Genomic DNA, 14672 nt, shown 5'->3' with positions numbered 1-14672 from the left:
AGAGAAAAGGGACAATATCAGAAGACAAGAAAGAAAGGAAATAGAAATAGTGGTGCCACCATGGAATTATGGAAAACTAACATTTCCGACAATGAACCTGTGCCTAAAAATGTGTTCCCACCAACTCATCAAAAATGTACATGAGATTTTATAACAGGAGGCTTTATTGGACAGAATCACAATATATACTTTTGTCCCTGTATTAACCAGCAGTTCCATCATAAAAATATATTACAACATTTGATATGTATTCACAAAACACAAGCCATTGTAAACAGAGCAGGCAGCACTGGCCTTGGATTCAAAATTCTTGAGTCTCATTTCAACAGAAAACAGCTGTTGGCAAGTGTATTATGCGGAAGGTGATATTGCCACATTGAGAGGGCTTCTGGTAATATTTAAAAAAAATAAATAGAGCCATACTTCCGTTAAATAAATTAGGAGAAAGCAAAGTTAAAGCTACAGTGTTAACAAACATCAGAGGATGCTAAACTCTTGCTTTATTTATTTTATACTTGGTGCGCTACTGTTTTTGCTTATGAAAACTCACAGGTGCACAGAGTCATGGGCGCACAGAGTCATGGGCACATTTTCTCCAATACAAACACACAGATGTTCCACTCATTTTCCTATGAGTCTGACATTAAAAGATTGCAACATCGTACAGAAGCCAATTGTTTGAAGATCACTTTGTCCCCGGGAATGAAATAGCTTTTGTTTTTCAAGATTCTGGTTTCCAAAAGTTTTCCTGAAGTGCATTTAATATAAAGTGCATTTCCATATGGAATGCTAACCAAGCTGGCATGTGCCTTAGGTTTCCTGAAGGTGGGTTCCCTCCTTTCGTCTCCTGGCCACTCTCTGGATGTGAGTTCCCCCCACCCCCACTTTGCACAGACACCAAAATACAATAAAGTCTACAAAAATGAAAGGAATGCAGAGACTTGGACTTCAGAGTGCTCACTGCTTGGAGACTCCAGGAGATCTGAGGGGTAGCATTTAGCCAAGTCTCCTGTCACTTAAGGGAAGTGATGTTTCTCCCGTTGGATACTGGTCACAGTAAGGGCCCTGCGTGGGGAGACGGGCCTGCTCCATGAGGAGGGAGAACAGAAATAACTGAACTGGTCTACTGGCATCTGCTCTGCATGACACCACAGCAAAAGGATAGATGCATTCCCTCCTAGGAGATTCCTCACCAAAATGAATAATGAACATCCAGGTGGCAGGGACTGGAATTTCTTCTCCCAGATGAGCCTGGGAAAGTAAAGACTGGCCTATTCCAGTTCTAGAAAAACCACCCCAGGTGGTAACAAGGGTAAGGCAAGCCACCTTTCTGATTTGTCACTGGACTTCTAAGGCTGGTTGTGAGTTATAGATAGCCAACTTTCCCCTGGGGAAATCCTGATGAGGTTGGCCAGACACCAGACTCCACAAATGTCCCTACACTCCAGAAGAGGTTGTAGTTACACATTTGTTGTAAAGCAGGATTGTTGAGGTTTGGAACAATTTCAGTTTGCGAGGAAACTTGGCATTCGAAGGTTGTTAGAGCAGGGGGGTTGTTTACTATTAATAATTCAAGCAAAGATTTGATAATAAGTGAGTGGAAGGCGAGGCAGTGGCAGGCTGAGTCTTTGGGGGCTGAGTGTTTGGTATTTCAGTCAAGGCATGAGTAAGCAACTATGATCTGGTCCTTAGGAAATTGACCATCTCAGGTCACCCAATCAATTGAGTGTCAGTGTGATGGCATCTGATGCTTCCTATACCTCAAACCCATTCCTTAAGGATCCTCCAGGGTATGACTGAGGCCCGGGCCTTGATGGTGACACCACCGTTCAAAGGAAACTCCCTATCTCCAAATACAGATTTAGGCTCTTTGAAACCATCAAATCATGGGCTTCGGATTCCATTAAACACGTGCGACAATTCTGTGCTAGGAAATACGTACGACATTGACTACACAGAGTCACTGGGCATGCGTGAGAGGACACAGGAAATGCCACACAATGGTGTTTCAAAGAGCACACACTTAGTCTTTGAGTCAGAAATCCAAATTACTTTAAAAGTCCTTAAATATGGGTATACATGATAAACTACAGCACTGCTAAGATTGATTCGTGTCATAAGGTTTGACCTTTAAATGCTAGATACATATTTACATGACACACCGTGTAAGTGGCGAATTGTACAACGCCCAGAGACGGGTGTGAGAGTGAAAGGAGGTTGGCTGAATTGCTAAGTAGGATGAGGACACCTTTTGCCAGCAGGTTGTCTCTGCTGTGTGAATGCTTCCATTTGTCCCCAGGGATATGTGGCAGTGCCCACTAGGACTTTACCCTGATATTAAATGTGTAGCACTCCCTTCCGAAGACATACATGTGTTCCCCTCAGGATATTGTCAGAGGCTGTGCCCTGATCAATGTGGTTAGTTTCTTGACAATGAATTATGCCTCCCCTCCCCCTCACTGTATAATGTAGACGCTCCTCAAAATGAATGCTATTCCTCTCTCTCCCCCCCTTCCTTCTCCTCTCCCCTCACTTCCTCCCTTCTTTTATTTTCTTGCTTCTCTACTTTTCTTTCCTTCTTGCTTTTTTTGGGGGGGTAGCTAAATATAAGGCCTGACAATTAAGTTTGCAAACTTGCCACCGTGCGCTGACGTTGGCAGCCCCGTACAAAACAACTCGGTAAGGTCTCATCGTCTTGGTATATCGGCGTCTCAGCTGTGTTCGTGTTGGCACGTGGCGGCGTCTTGCTGAGTGGCATTCATGATGGTTGCTACATGTTTTTGTGTGCTGTCGCGAGCATGTTGGAGCTTGAGTGAGAGCAATGAACAGATATTAAATTTCTTGTTAAACTCGGCAAGAGTGGAAGTGAAATCGGGGAAACGTTAGTCCAAGTTTATGGGGATAATGCCATGGACAAAACAGCAGTGTACAAAAGGATTAAACATGTTTCTGAGAGGAAAACATTACAAAAATTCATCAGATTGTGTGTCAAAATCATCAGCTGACTGTGAGAAGCATAGCAAACCAAATAGACATCAACAGAGAAACAGGAAGATCTTAGTTGAAAATCTTGGCATGAGAAAGGTGTGTGCAAAAAATGGTCCCGAAGGAGCTCTTGCATCATGACAATGCACCAGCTCACACAGCACTGTCTGTGAGGGAGTTTTTAGACAGTAAACAAATAACTGTATTGGAACACCCTCCCTGCTCACCTGATGTGGCCCCCAATGACTTTTTCTTTACCTAAAGAAAAAAGGAAATATGGAAAGGGAGACATTTGGATGACATTCAGGACATCGAGTGTAATACAATGACAGCTCCGATGCCCATTCCAGAAAAAGAGTTCCAAAATTGCTTTGACGGGTGGACTAGGAACTGGCGTCAGTGCATAGCTTCCCAAGGGGAGTACTTCACAGGTGACCATAGTGACATTCAGCAATGAGGTATACAGCACTTTTTCTAGGATGAGTTTGTGAACTTGCTTGTCAGATTTCATACACATGGATTTTCTCTGTGCTGTCTCTTCTTAAAAGAGATCTAATTCTGCTACTCCCAACTTAAAGACTCCAACCATCTCCCACTGGCCACGGGTCATATTCCACCCGTCCCAGGAGGCACTTGCCCCTCCTCCCAGCACTCACCTGGCACCATTCCTGGACCCAGATTGAGCTCCACCCCACCTAGACTCCCGGGCAGGCTCCTATCTCTTCTGTATATTGCAACATGTTCTTCCCTACTGTAAGTTCTGGCCCATAGGTCACCACCTCTGTGAAGCCTTCCAGAAACCTCTTTCCCTGCCAGTCAAGTTCGCTGACCGACCCCCTGCACCTCCACAGTCCTGAACATGCACCTCTGGGGCAGCCCAGTTGCCCATACTGCAGAGGAATGACACGTCTCCCTAAGAGTCTGACACAACCTAGGACCTGGTACACAACAGGTGCTCAGTAAATGTTTGAGGAGTAACAGGTGAATCTTTTCACAGCTCCGGGTTTGAGCCTGCAGCTGCAACATGCCACTCACATAACCACTCTGGGATTCAACTCTTCTGGGTCTCTAGCCGACGGCTGTTTCTTCACGGTAATGTCTCTGTCAGGTTGAGTGCAACCACTGTGAATCCTAGTCGCTTCCTGTTCCTGACACCGATTCCCTGGGAAGTTGGACAATTGCATTCCTTGGAATCTCTTACCCCTCTTCCATAGGTAGCCATCCCCCAAAAGTGTCGGGCTCCTGCTTCTTTGCATGTGTTTGTGATAGGGTGAGTGAGGAGACCTTTGACCTCATGGCTGCGTTTGAACTGGAGAGACAGGAGCAAGCCTGAGGTTCCAGCCACCTTTCTTTGACCGGGCCAGAGCGGCAGCTACCAGTGGCCCAAAGGCACCTAGCCTGGGGTCAGACCAACTCTTTGGGGGCTAACAGGCCATCAGTCTTGGTGAAAGTGGGGGCACCTGGGAAGGTAGAGAACTTACAGACCACACGGCTCTCAGACAAGCTTCTCCCCCGAACCTTCAAGAGCAAACGGTAGAGGCCAAGTTCTGCCCAGCCTCTCCTCATGTCTGGCTCAGCCCAGGTCCTAGAGCCAACGCCAAAGTCCTCCATGTAAGTCCTCCCGGCTGCAAGGCACAAAGAAGTTCACTTCTGTGCCAGGGGAAGTGCTGTGTCCTGCTGATGCTCATGGAGACCGACGGCCCAGAGTTTCTAGAGATCCCGGGTTGAAAATGAGGCTTCATATACCTAAAACGATTAATCAGATAGATTTCCCGTAGGTGGTAAGGGCTGTGAACCACACATTCTGGGCACAGAGGTTGCTACTAAGTAGTTTTCTCAGAAGTCCCCTACAAACACACCAGTAGAAAGACAAATCTAGAGAATTCCTTCCAAAGCAAGTGCAAGCCACAGAATGGGAGGGGTCCCAAAGTCCAGCTGGTAGGTGTGGATAGGGTCCCAAGGCCCAGGAACTGAGCAGGAGTAGTTATTTGCTGATGGTAGAAAGCCACGTGCTAAGCCTAGAGCTGCCCAGAGTTGGGTAAAATTGGGGACCTACCCCATTATTTCTGGTCTGCTCTTCTTGACACCACTGTCGTGTTTTTTGTTTTGTTTTGTTTTGTTTTGGTTTTTGCCTCTTCACACCTCTCTGCCTCCAGGACTTATAAATCTTCCCAGATCCGTAAACTCGCAACAATAATATACTGACATCAAAGGACTATTATGAAGATGAACGGAGACACTAGCCCAAAGCACTTAGACACTAGCTTGGCTCCAGTCTCCACTCAATACTCACGATCTATTAAGACCACAGTCATTTTTGCTAGTTGCTCCTGGAGGACCTGACATGGTCAGCCACACCAAATGAAGCTGGAAGCCATCGAGAGACCGACATCCAGAGACTGGCATGGCATCCAAAACTTTCTCTCCCTGCCCTGCCTTTGCCTTGATCAGCTCCTCAAGTATGAGGCTGGGTGGGAAGAGGGTGCGACAAGCTCTGGGTAGTGACAGAGTTATCAGACATTATTGCGTCCCGCAGACAGGCAGCCCCAAGCAAATGTCCCAAGGGAAACCCCCTGTATACCATGACTCCCTTCTTCTAGCAGGGCTGCCTGATTCTGAGCTAGCAAGCATGTCTGTCCTCTGCCAGCACCCCAGATGCATCTCAGGCTCACAAACTGGGAGCCCCGCTGAAAGGAATAAAGTTGGAATTTTAGAATGTCATGGAGAGATCAGTTTTGTCCCTCTGAGAACAAAGTGCCCCAGCCCTTAAACGAAACTGGAGATTAAACTGTCTGGAGAATCAGGGAAAGATACAAGACAATTTGAAACTTAGGTATTTGGAAATGCCCAGTTTTCTGTAGCACGTATCTATAGACACTTATCCAAGTGTCTAAGATCATTTTTCCCTAGGTAGTAGTTTGAAGACCACCATGTCAGTTACTCGGGCCTTGGTGATTGAAACTATGGAAACCCAGGTCCTGCCTAGACCTGCTTAGACTGACCTCTGAGGAAGGGATGCTGGAATCCGCATTTTAAACCACCGACTTTGGTGACTCTTGTGGATAGTAAAGTTTTAGAGTCAATGGCTCCATTCCAGATACATGAGACCCGAAATTCATCCGGGATCTCCTTTTCTCATGGAGCTCACAGTCCAAAGGACATTAGCCAATCCAAAGGGTTTTTGGAACCTGATGAAATAGCCTCATTAAAATGAGGCAAATGGGAAACTATGGTGGGGGGAGGGAGATGGGATTAACAGTAGCAAATATCTGTCAGGGAACGGGGAAACACCCCATATCAACAGGGTGCCTGAATGAAACGCAATTGTATACCTAACCCTTAACTGTACCCCACAACTTCACAATAAAAAAAATAATAATAATATCAAGCCTAAAAAAATAAAATAAAATAAAATGAGGCAAATGAGTTTATGCTGCCTTTGGGTTACATTCTAACAGGGTCACCTCATGGCCATGTGAAGGCCTCATCTATCCGCAAAAGTGTGACAACCAGGACATGCACCTGGATCCATTCTTTTCATCATCTCCGAGAAAGAAGGCACCATGAAAAAGAAAACTAATTTCACAAGCACAAGGAGAGAGGTTTATTGCTCATGGTGACAGGAGATGGAGCTGAGTCCTGGAAGAATCTACATTTGGTCTGAGATGACTCAAGTCAACTCCCCCCCCGCCCCCGCCACCAACCTGGTTTCTTTGTAAAAAACAGGCAGGCTGTTGGTGAGGCATCTTTGAGAGGTGAGCTGACCACAAGACACACAAACCCCAAATGCCACAGCACGCATGTGAGTGGATTGTCCCTGCGGGAGTCCTAAGGCTCCAAAATCCCCTCCTCCTTCTCCAGGAAGGGGCCTAAGGAAAAGCTGAAACCATTGCAGGGTGATTTTAAAAAGGCATCTTCTGACCGAGCAGGACTAGGAGCTAAGCCCTACATGTGGACTTAGGAATTTAAAAACCTCTCCTTTATGGGCTTCATTTGCAAACTTCTTTAAATGTGTTCACTCAGTCCAACTGCTCACCCGAGTGTAGGCCTGAAATGTCAGAGCACCCCACTGGACTGAAGTCAAGCAAGTAACATTAGGCCCTCTGACTTAGATACTGAAAATCTTGGTGTTTCTATGTGTTATACCTGAGAAAACAATGTTAGATTTGATAAATTAAATGATCAAAATGAGGTAGATAATTCAATTGATAATAAAAAGCCAGGGGTGAGTTTTATAGACTGTCTATAGCTGAAATATGAACGTTTGTCTACAGGTGATTCTAGCAGACTTGGTTGATGCTGATTGGCAGTGCAATAATTTTCTTCTTGCTTCCCTTTCAGTTTTAATGCCTGTGTCCAAATAATGAAAACATCTAATCAGTGGACCCATCTAGAGCTTTTTTCTACATGATGCCAATACAACAGGTTGCATTGCTTTTAAGCAGTTTTAGAGGTACAGTGAAAATTGCGAAAAGCATTTTTCCAGGGAATGTGATATTGTGGGTAGCAGATCTCACTTTTTGGCTAAAGAAGAGGTGAAAGAGATCTGGTTACTGCCAGGAGAGCCATGTTGCCTATCCAGTATAAGGCAAGCAGAAGATTTGCCATAGCCATCCCTCCAAACCGATAGTGATGAAAAGATATTTGCTGCTCGAATTTGACTGTCTATTGACCTCATCCACTGGGCCACTATTCCTCTTTTGTCCAACTATAAAAGTATTTGCTTCTCCCAAAGGTCTGAGTGAAGAAAAAAAAAATTATTTGTGTGCCAAGGGAGATAGTCCTGTGAGGTTCAATTGTGTGTATTGTTTCTGCTCCTTGCATGTTTTCAATGCCAGTGGTACTTTTGGGTCTGGGATAATGGAAGGTAAACAGCTTGTCACTAGAAAGCTCTACAAAGGCAAATCTCTGTCATGATTCAAACTTGGGCGACCAAATGGGCTCTGAACTGGAGCAATTTTGTTTCAGTTGCACGCAGTCGTGTCTGGCAGTGGTGTGCTGGTAGATATTTAATAACCAACTCTCTATGGGGAAAAGGCCCGATTGACACATCAGCTAATTTTCATAGAATAAAAACTCCCACCACGGCTAATTTCAAGCTACCGACATGATGTCTCAGATCACAAAATTGGGAAGGGACATGCCCCGTTGACTCCCCCAAGCAGGTATGAGCACATCTCTGACAGCAAGAAGACAATGTCAAACCTTCCTCGGAAGCTACCTCTGTCTCAGTTCTAGTCTCCATGGAAACTTTGAAACTAGACAAGACTAGGTCAGACTGAGTTGTTTTCCAAATGAGGCGCTAAGAGCTAATAAGACAACATCTCTTTAAGCAGACATGCACTCGCTTCTCTGCCTTTAAGTACTGGGGCTGCCTGGCTGTAAAAACCAATAGGCTCTTTCTGGTTGCTTTCTGTTGGACCAGGTCCTCGCCTCTGCACCTCCAAAGCTAGGACTTGAGGACCTGGAAGGAGACAAGGAGTCATCTGATATCCACTGCTCCTCGTCCTTCCCACTCTGGAGCCGTTGCTTAGAGTGGGGAATTGAGAGATGACCACTCTTAGCATTCATAAGTCAATGTGAAATGGTAAGCAGAGATGCAGTAGACAGAAAGCATGGTCTACCCACCTTGGTTGTTATTAATCAGGCGGGAATGCCAACAGATTGGCATGTGTATTGCAGTTAAGGTAGCTTATAAACACCTCCCTCTCTCATCAGTACACGGCACTTGCTTGACAAACTTGAACAGTCTCTACCTTCAGCTGAAGACTCACAGAAACCAGAATGTGGAGCTACCAGCATCATGAGATGCAGGGCCTTAAAAACCAAGGCTAACTCCCTTCTCAGCTCAGTTCTTGCCCATCCATCTCACAGGACATGCAGGACAAGATGTGTAAGACAAGGTGAAACACTTTCTGCAAATTCAGGTCACAAATGGGGGGAGAGGGAGACCAACCAGCCACCTTCCTCCTGCTTTCACTGAACTCCAACAGTTAGGGCATGTAAATCAGAATAAGGTAATCTTGGTTAGACTTCAAAGACTCTAGTACGCGTATCACCTGCCTATTTAAACCATTTTCATGCTAAGATTGTCTACACACACAAACATTAGCTTTTTTTTCGTCAGAGGAGGGTGACAAAAATTGAAACCAATTTACCATTTCTAAGACAACTGGTCAGCAGCAACTGGGCAGCCACTAGGTGTTAAACGTTTCCCCCTTTGGCGCAGAGCCCAAGGGTCCCAGCTGAGCACACTGTCGTTAGTGCCAGCTGAATAATATTTGGCTTGAAGCAGCCACCTCCACCTCATGGACTAGAGGCACCGAGTTAGATCTGGGGCCAAACGGCCACTGCCAGCCTCGCTTTCAGCATGACTGAAATGTCCCATGGAGACTTTTCTTCAGCATGGAGCCAGCATCCGGTGGTCAGCGAGCAGGTGGATGCCATGCCTCCACGTGTGCCACCAACTCTCTGCATCCTTGATAGTGACAGGACTGTTATCCCCTGTGGGGCCTCAGCTGAGTCTAGGAGCTCAAAGGAGCTTCTCTTCAGAAAGGAAGGCCAGGGCAAGCCCACAATCATCCTTTGGTGATAAATAGGGACAGTCCAACCCCTGCCCTTGAGGAATCAGGAAGCAGACTCCGGAGCCCCTGCAAGCCAGGGGACCAGAATCGCGGGGCTTGCCAGGGGCTGGCGCTGGTGGTGTCTGCCCTGGGGCACCCAGCCCTCCCTCCCTTCTCACCGCTGCCACATTCTGAACTCCCCAGCAGGAGTGTGGTCCTTCACTCAGAGACAGGCAGAATGTTCTGGCTGTGAGAGTCACCTGTGAGACCTGAGGAGTGGATGGAGCGTCTGTGAAGGATCCTGTTCAGAATCTCCTTGCAGCTTTTGCGGTACTGATGTCTCAGTAAGGAGTATACAAAGGGGTCGGACGCGGCTTTGCTGTAGGCCAAGCACTTGGACAGCACCCCCCAGTGGGAGCCGATGGGTGCCGTGGAGTAGAGCTCTACCAGCCTGCGGAGAGACGGGGAAGCCATTACTGAGGGCGCCACCAGGATGGTGCCTGAGCCCCTGGGGACCGCTGCCAAGCCTCCGTTTCTCTGAGACTGCCTCCTCAAGTGACAATGACAAGTAACGGTTTACACCGATTACGATGATGGGGAACATTCACCAGGAACTTATTTTATTCTAAGCACGGTGCAAACTAGGTACTTTCACATGTGATTTTGCCGAGCTCTGGGAGATATGACCACCTCCGTTTTACATGTGAGGAAACAGATGTCCCAGGAGGTTAAATAATTTGTCCAAGGCTACATGGCCAGTAAACTGTAAAGGCGGGGTTTGAACCCGGGTCTGTCTGACTCTGAAACCCAAGCTGAACCGAAAACCAGGTGAACAGCTAGTCATTAGCTGTCCTGGCTGTTGGCTGCAACTCTGCTGCTGACCTGCTGTGTGGTCTTGGGCATGTCTTTTCACTCCTTGGACCTGCATGTCTTATACGAAAAACAGATAGGTGGGACAAGATCGTCTTGATGATCTTTTCAGTTGGAAGAGTCTGGGCCCATCCTTTGCTTCAAATCCTGGCTCTGCCTTGCATGGAAGGAAGGACTGAGAATACTTTTGAAAACATTGTGCAAAGCTCAAGGTATGTCTTGCTTCGGGAAAGCTGGCAGAAAGGCCTCCTCCCAGGTTTGGGATTCTCGTGATCTCTGGCAACAGAAGCAGTCAGAGTACCCTAAAGAGACCTCATTCTTTGGGGTAGGAGCAAGGGAAGGCACAGACCATGTGTCTTAGAGACCTCCTGGAACCCATCAAACAATGCCATTCAATGGCACTAATGCCAGGTTGTGAGTCAGGAAAAGCCTCTCACTGTGTCAATGGAATTCCATCCAAGTCAAGCTGCTTCTCCTCCCTCAAGTCTGTCCACCTTTGGCCACATTTGGACACTATCCAGTATTAATTTAAGGAAGGAAAACCCCACCACGCTAGACAAGAGCTCAGAGATCATAAATCACTCTTTCATCCACCCATTGTCATATGAAGAAATTGAGGCCCAGAGAAGAGAAGGGTTTGCCCAACCTCACACAGCAAGTCAGTGGCCGCGGTAGGTGCAGTACCTGTAGTCCACCCTGACTGGGGCTCTGGTACCCGTATTCTACCTGGGGTACCTGCAAGATAGGAGGCAGTGGTGGCTCTCAACTTGGTGGGGTGCGCGGGGGAGGGCTCAGGCACAGAAAGAACTGAGTTTGAGTTGGAACCATGTTTAGTCGCTGCTTTATTTAGTTGGTTGCTGCCACATTTAGTTGTTTTTTTCTGAAGCCTTCTTTGGGCTGAGGTCGTGAGGACAGACCACAGAGCCGGTGAATGGAAGGAGGAGGAAGCTGGTGGCGTGCTATCCTTCCCTGAAATGTTCTATTGTCAAACAGGCCCTCAACGAGTCTACTCTGAGGCCCCTCTGTTTGGCTTCCCGTTTGCAGCACCACTGTCTGCCCTTGACCTCTGACCCTATAGGGGACTGAGGGTGTGTTCCCTCTCATGTCTTTGGGAGCCTGAGTGGGAAAATGGAGCAGTTAGTATTTAGGAAATCGGTACTTTTAAGAAGTCTATTTTGAGAAGTGATCAATTTAAAGGGACAAAAAAAGTCTTTAATTTAGAAGTCAAACCTAATAATAAGAATGAAATAGCTGAATGCCAACATATTGATATGAAATGACAAATGGCTTTTTCAAAACATCGAGTCTTTTATATATTGCTAAATTCAGTCTTAGTGTTTTGGCTCTCCCAAAAGGATTTATCAAAAGAGCCAAATATCATCAAGCAATCCAGCAAGATCAAAATTATTTGCATGCGATGTAGATTTCACAGAATAAAATTATTTAGGACGATTTAAAATTTATCCATTTAGATAATGAAGAGATCTCAATTAATTAAGTGTCCACCTGGCTCAGTCATAATAATTCCCAGCTGGGTGTCTTCTTTGGACCATGCACTTGTGTGTACAATTTCTAACCTTGCATTATCCTTCAGAATGAGTATCATTATTCCCATGAAATGCACCTACAAGCCAAGGAACGTCAAGAATTGCCAGCAAACCATCAGAAACTAGGGAAGAGGCATGGAACGCATTCCTTTTCACAGCCCTCAGAAGAAACCAACACCCTGATCTTGGATTTCTGGGCTCCAGAACTGTGAGGGAAGACCCCTCTGTGGTTTAAACTACCAAGCGTATAGCACTTGGTTACAGCAGCCCTAGAAAACTGAGATGTGTCCTAAAGAGCCTGTTGTCGCGAGGTCACCTGTTTGTTCTGGGGTCTTTGGCCATAGCAGCATCTAAATGCACCAAGCCCGCACCCCATTCCTTAGCCCCCACTCCCCATATACCCAGGACGACCCTGGAGATTTGTCAATGCATTAGCAGCCTCAGGTGCAGGGTAATTCCCCCTACAGGATTCAGGGCCCGCCCCGACAAACACCGGTCCCTGCCACTTGCCCTGACCTTCCACTAAGCACCAAGGTGACTTTCCCTGTCTTCCCTGGGGTAGGAACTGGAAAACCCTCTGCCTGCCATCAGGCTCCATCCAACAGGAAACATTTATGCTTCTGTGCTCACAATGCACACGTGCCTGCCCTGACACGGCTCCCCTGCCAAAGTCCCCCAGGGTGAGTCCACACACCAGGTCAGCAGGTCAGGTGGGGGAAGGAGAAGGGAGGGGACAGGAGCCCACTTTTTCAGGCCTTTAAAGGGATTCTGACCACCCAGCAGCCTGGGCAGTCCTGGTCCATGGAGGAAGGGTGGGGCACATCTGCCAGAGCTCTGAGGCATTCTCTGAAACCCTGGAGAGACCCATGTCCTGATATTCCTCAGTATCAGAAATCCCCAATGAAAGTGGGTTCTGGGGTGAGAACAGGACCAATGAATGATACAAGCAGCCCTGGACCCAGCACCTCCTTTGGTCCCCCAGGGGTTTGGGATCTCCTTGACTGCTTTATAAACATCATCTCAGGCCCCTGTTATTACTCTTTCTTGTCAAAGCCACGTGGCCTGGAGTAGAGAAAACAGGATTTGGATTTGCATAGTGGGTGCCAGCAACCTTGTGCCTTCCCAGGGCCAGGCTGCCCCAGGAGCCTCCTTGACGTGGGTTCTTGTTCCATGGTGTGGTTAAGCACCTTTAGTTTCAAATCCTTAAAGTGATAAATTAGTGTCCTCACTTTGCACCTTCTCTGCCACTGTCATCTCTCCCCTCTCTTTCTCCCTTCTCCCTCCCCCTATAGGCACATGCACACACACATACACGCTGTGCACTAAATGCAACATGGCCCACAGAAAATCCTTTGGGAAGCCAGTCCAAGAACTTTCCAAGACTTCGGGAGAACTTGGCCAGCATATTTGAAGACCTGTAAGTAATAAGCTGATGCTTTAAATGTTCATGAGCCATGAGTGGAAAAATCATTTTATTCATAGAATATTAGCATTTGGGAGTCATCTGCACATTAAACCCCTCTCCCAGCTACACGATTCCATTACTTTGAAAAGCCTCAATGTTGGTGCTGTCAGATTTGAAAACGCCTCAAAGCCTGATTCCGATGATTTAGGACAACCATAATTATTTGTAAGCATACGTCGCTGCAGAGACAATAGCCTTACAAATGCTTCTAGATACAGGAATTTTAATTCAGAAAATATTTAATTAGAGCTTTTGGATGATAATTTGTTGTGGATCTGCAGACTCTGCTCAAACACTCTGGGAAGAGTCCTACGCGACCCAGGGCTTTGAGGACACAGAGCCGTGTGATTACAAATCGGAGGTGTCAGACTTCTATTAAGACTGAAAGTGGAGCTTTGCAAATGATTCCCACTGTGGTCTCACATGTCCCAGTGCACAGGTGCAGGTGGCTGTTTGGCTGGCACAGTTGGATGGACTGTCTCTCTGAAAATGCCAGCCACATCCGCCCATAGCGCTGGCCGCCAGCACTGATGGCCTCTTGGGCTCCACTCCAGCTACGCAAACTGCTGTTAGTCAGGTAGGGAACCAGAGATGACTCAGCTCAAACCCACTATTTTTGCTAGAGAGACTCCCATGTCTGCTTTACCCACAGGAGCCTGGATGCCATCTGGGTCCATACCAAGGTTCTTACGCTCGGGCACAGGAAGTCAGACTAAAAACTGACACATGGGGCATCTCTTGTTTCCAGTGCCTGGCCCTCAGTCTTTGGAGATGTAGCATGGCCCAAAGGCTAAATTATAGCCAATGGGCCCGACATTGACCTTCAACCCTTGACTCGGTCACTCACTGCCCAAGTGGCCTTGAGCAACTAATCTTACCTCTCAATCTCTGTAAGACTAGGGTCTCGTAATGACCTTGCAGGAGAGCTTCACTAAGGTACACACTGATAAGCTCAGGTACTTGACAGGAGTTCACTGAGTGACAGGTGTGGTTACGAAAACATCACATTCTCTAACAGGAAGCTTGAGAACTTGTGTGAAGACTTGGCTGGTTCTTTTAAACACTTGACCCAAGAATGATATGTCCCCATCTGAGAGAGTTATCAGGCAGATGCGAACAGATCGGGGACAAAGAGGAGGACCCCCTCCCAGCCAGCAGGATCTTCTCAATCAACTCAAAAGGGTGGCAGATGTTATAGCAGAAACCTCCTCTCTTCCTCGATATTCTTTTTTTTTTTTTTTT

The 14672-nt window shown here is 46.9% G+C and overlaps 1 protein-coding gene across 1 annotated transcript in view; it reads right to left on the bottom strand.

Moving 5' to 3' along the window:
• Positions 1 to 3409: 3409 nt before the first annotated feature.
• The window catches only part of GPR26 (G protein-coupled receptor 26), a 27038-nt gene continuing 15775 nt past the window's right edge, over positions 3410 to 14672 (bottom strand). The window contains exons 3-4 of the mRNA XM_021707678.1: positions 9809 to 9999; positions 3410 to 4731 (exon numbers count right to left, since the gene is read on the bottom strand). Coding sequence (XP_021563353.1) covers positions 4724 to 4731; positions 9809 to 9999 — 199 coding nt within the window. The 3' untranslated portion in view covers positions 3410 to 4723. The remainder of the gene's footprint in view (positions 4732 to 9808; positions 10000 to 14672) is intronic.

The sequence above is a fragment of the Carlito syrichta genome, unplaced genomic scaffold (genome assembly GCF_000164805.1).
Source record: "Carlito syrichta isolate Samal-C Ts95f unplaced genomic scaffold, Tarsius_syrichta-2.0.1 Scaffold123370, whole genome shotgun sequence".
In the NCBI taxonomy this organism is placed as follows: Eukaryota; Metazoa; Chordata; class Mammalia; order Primates; family Tarsiidae; genus Carlito; species Carlito syrichta.
This window is presented reverse-complemented; position numbering and strand designations above follow the sequence as displayed.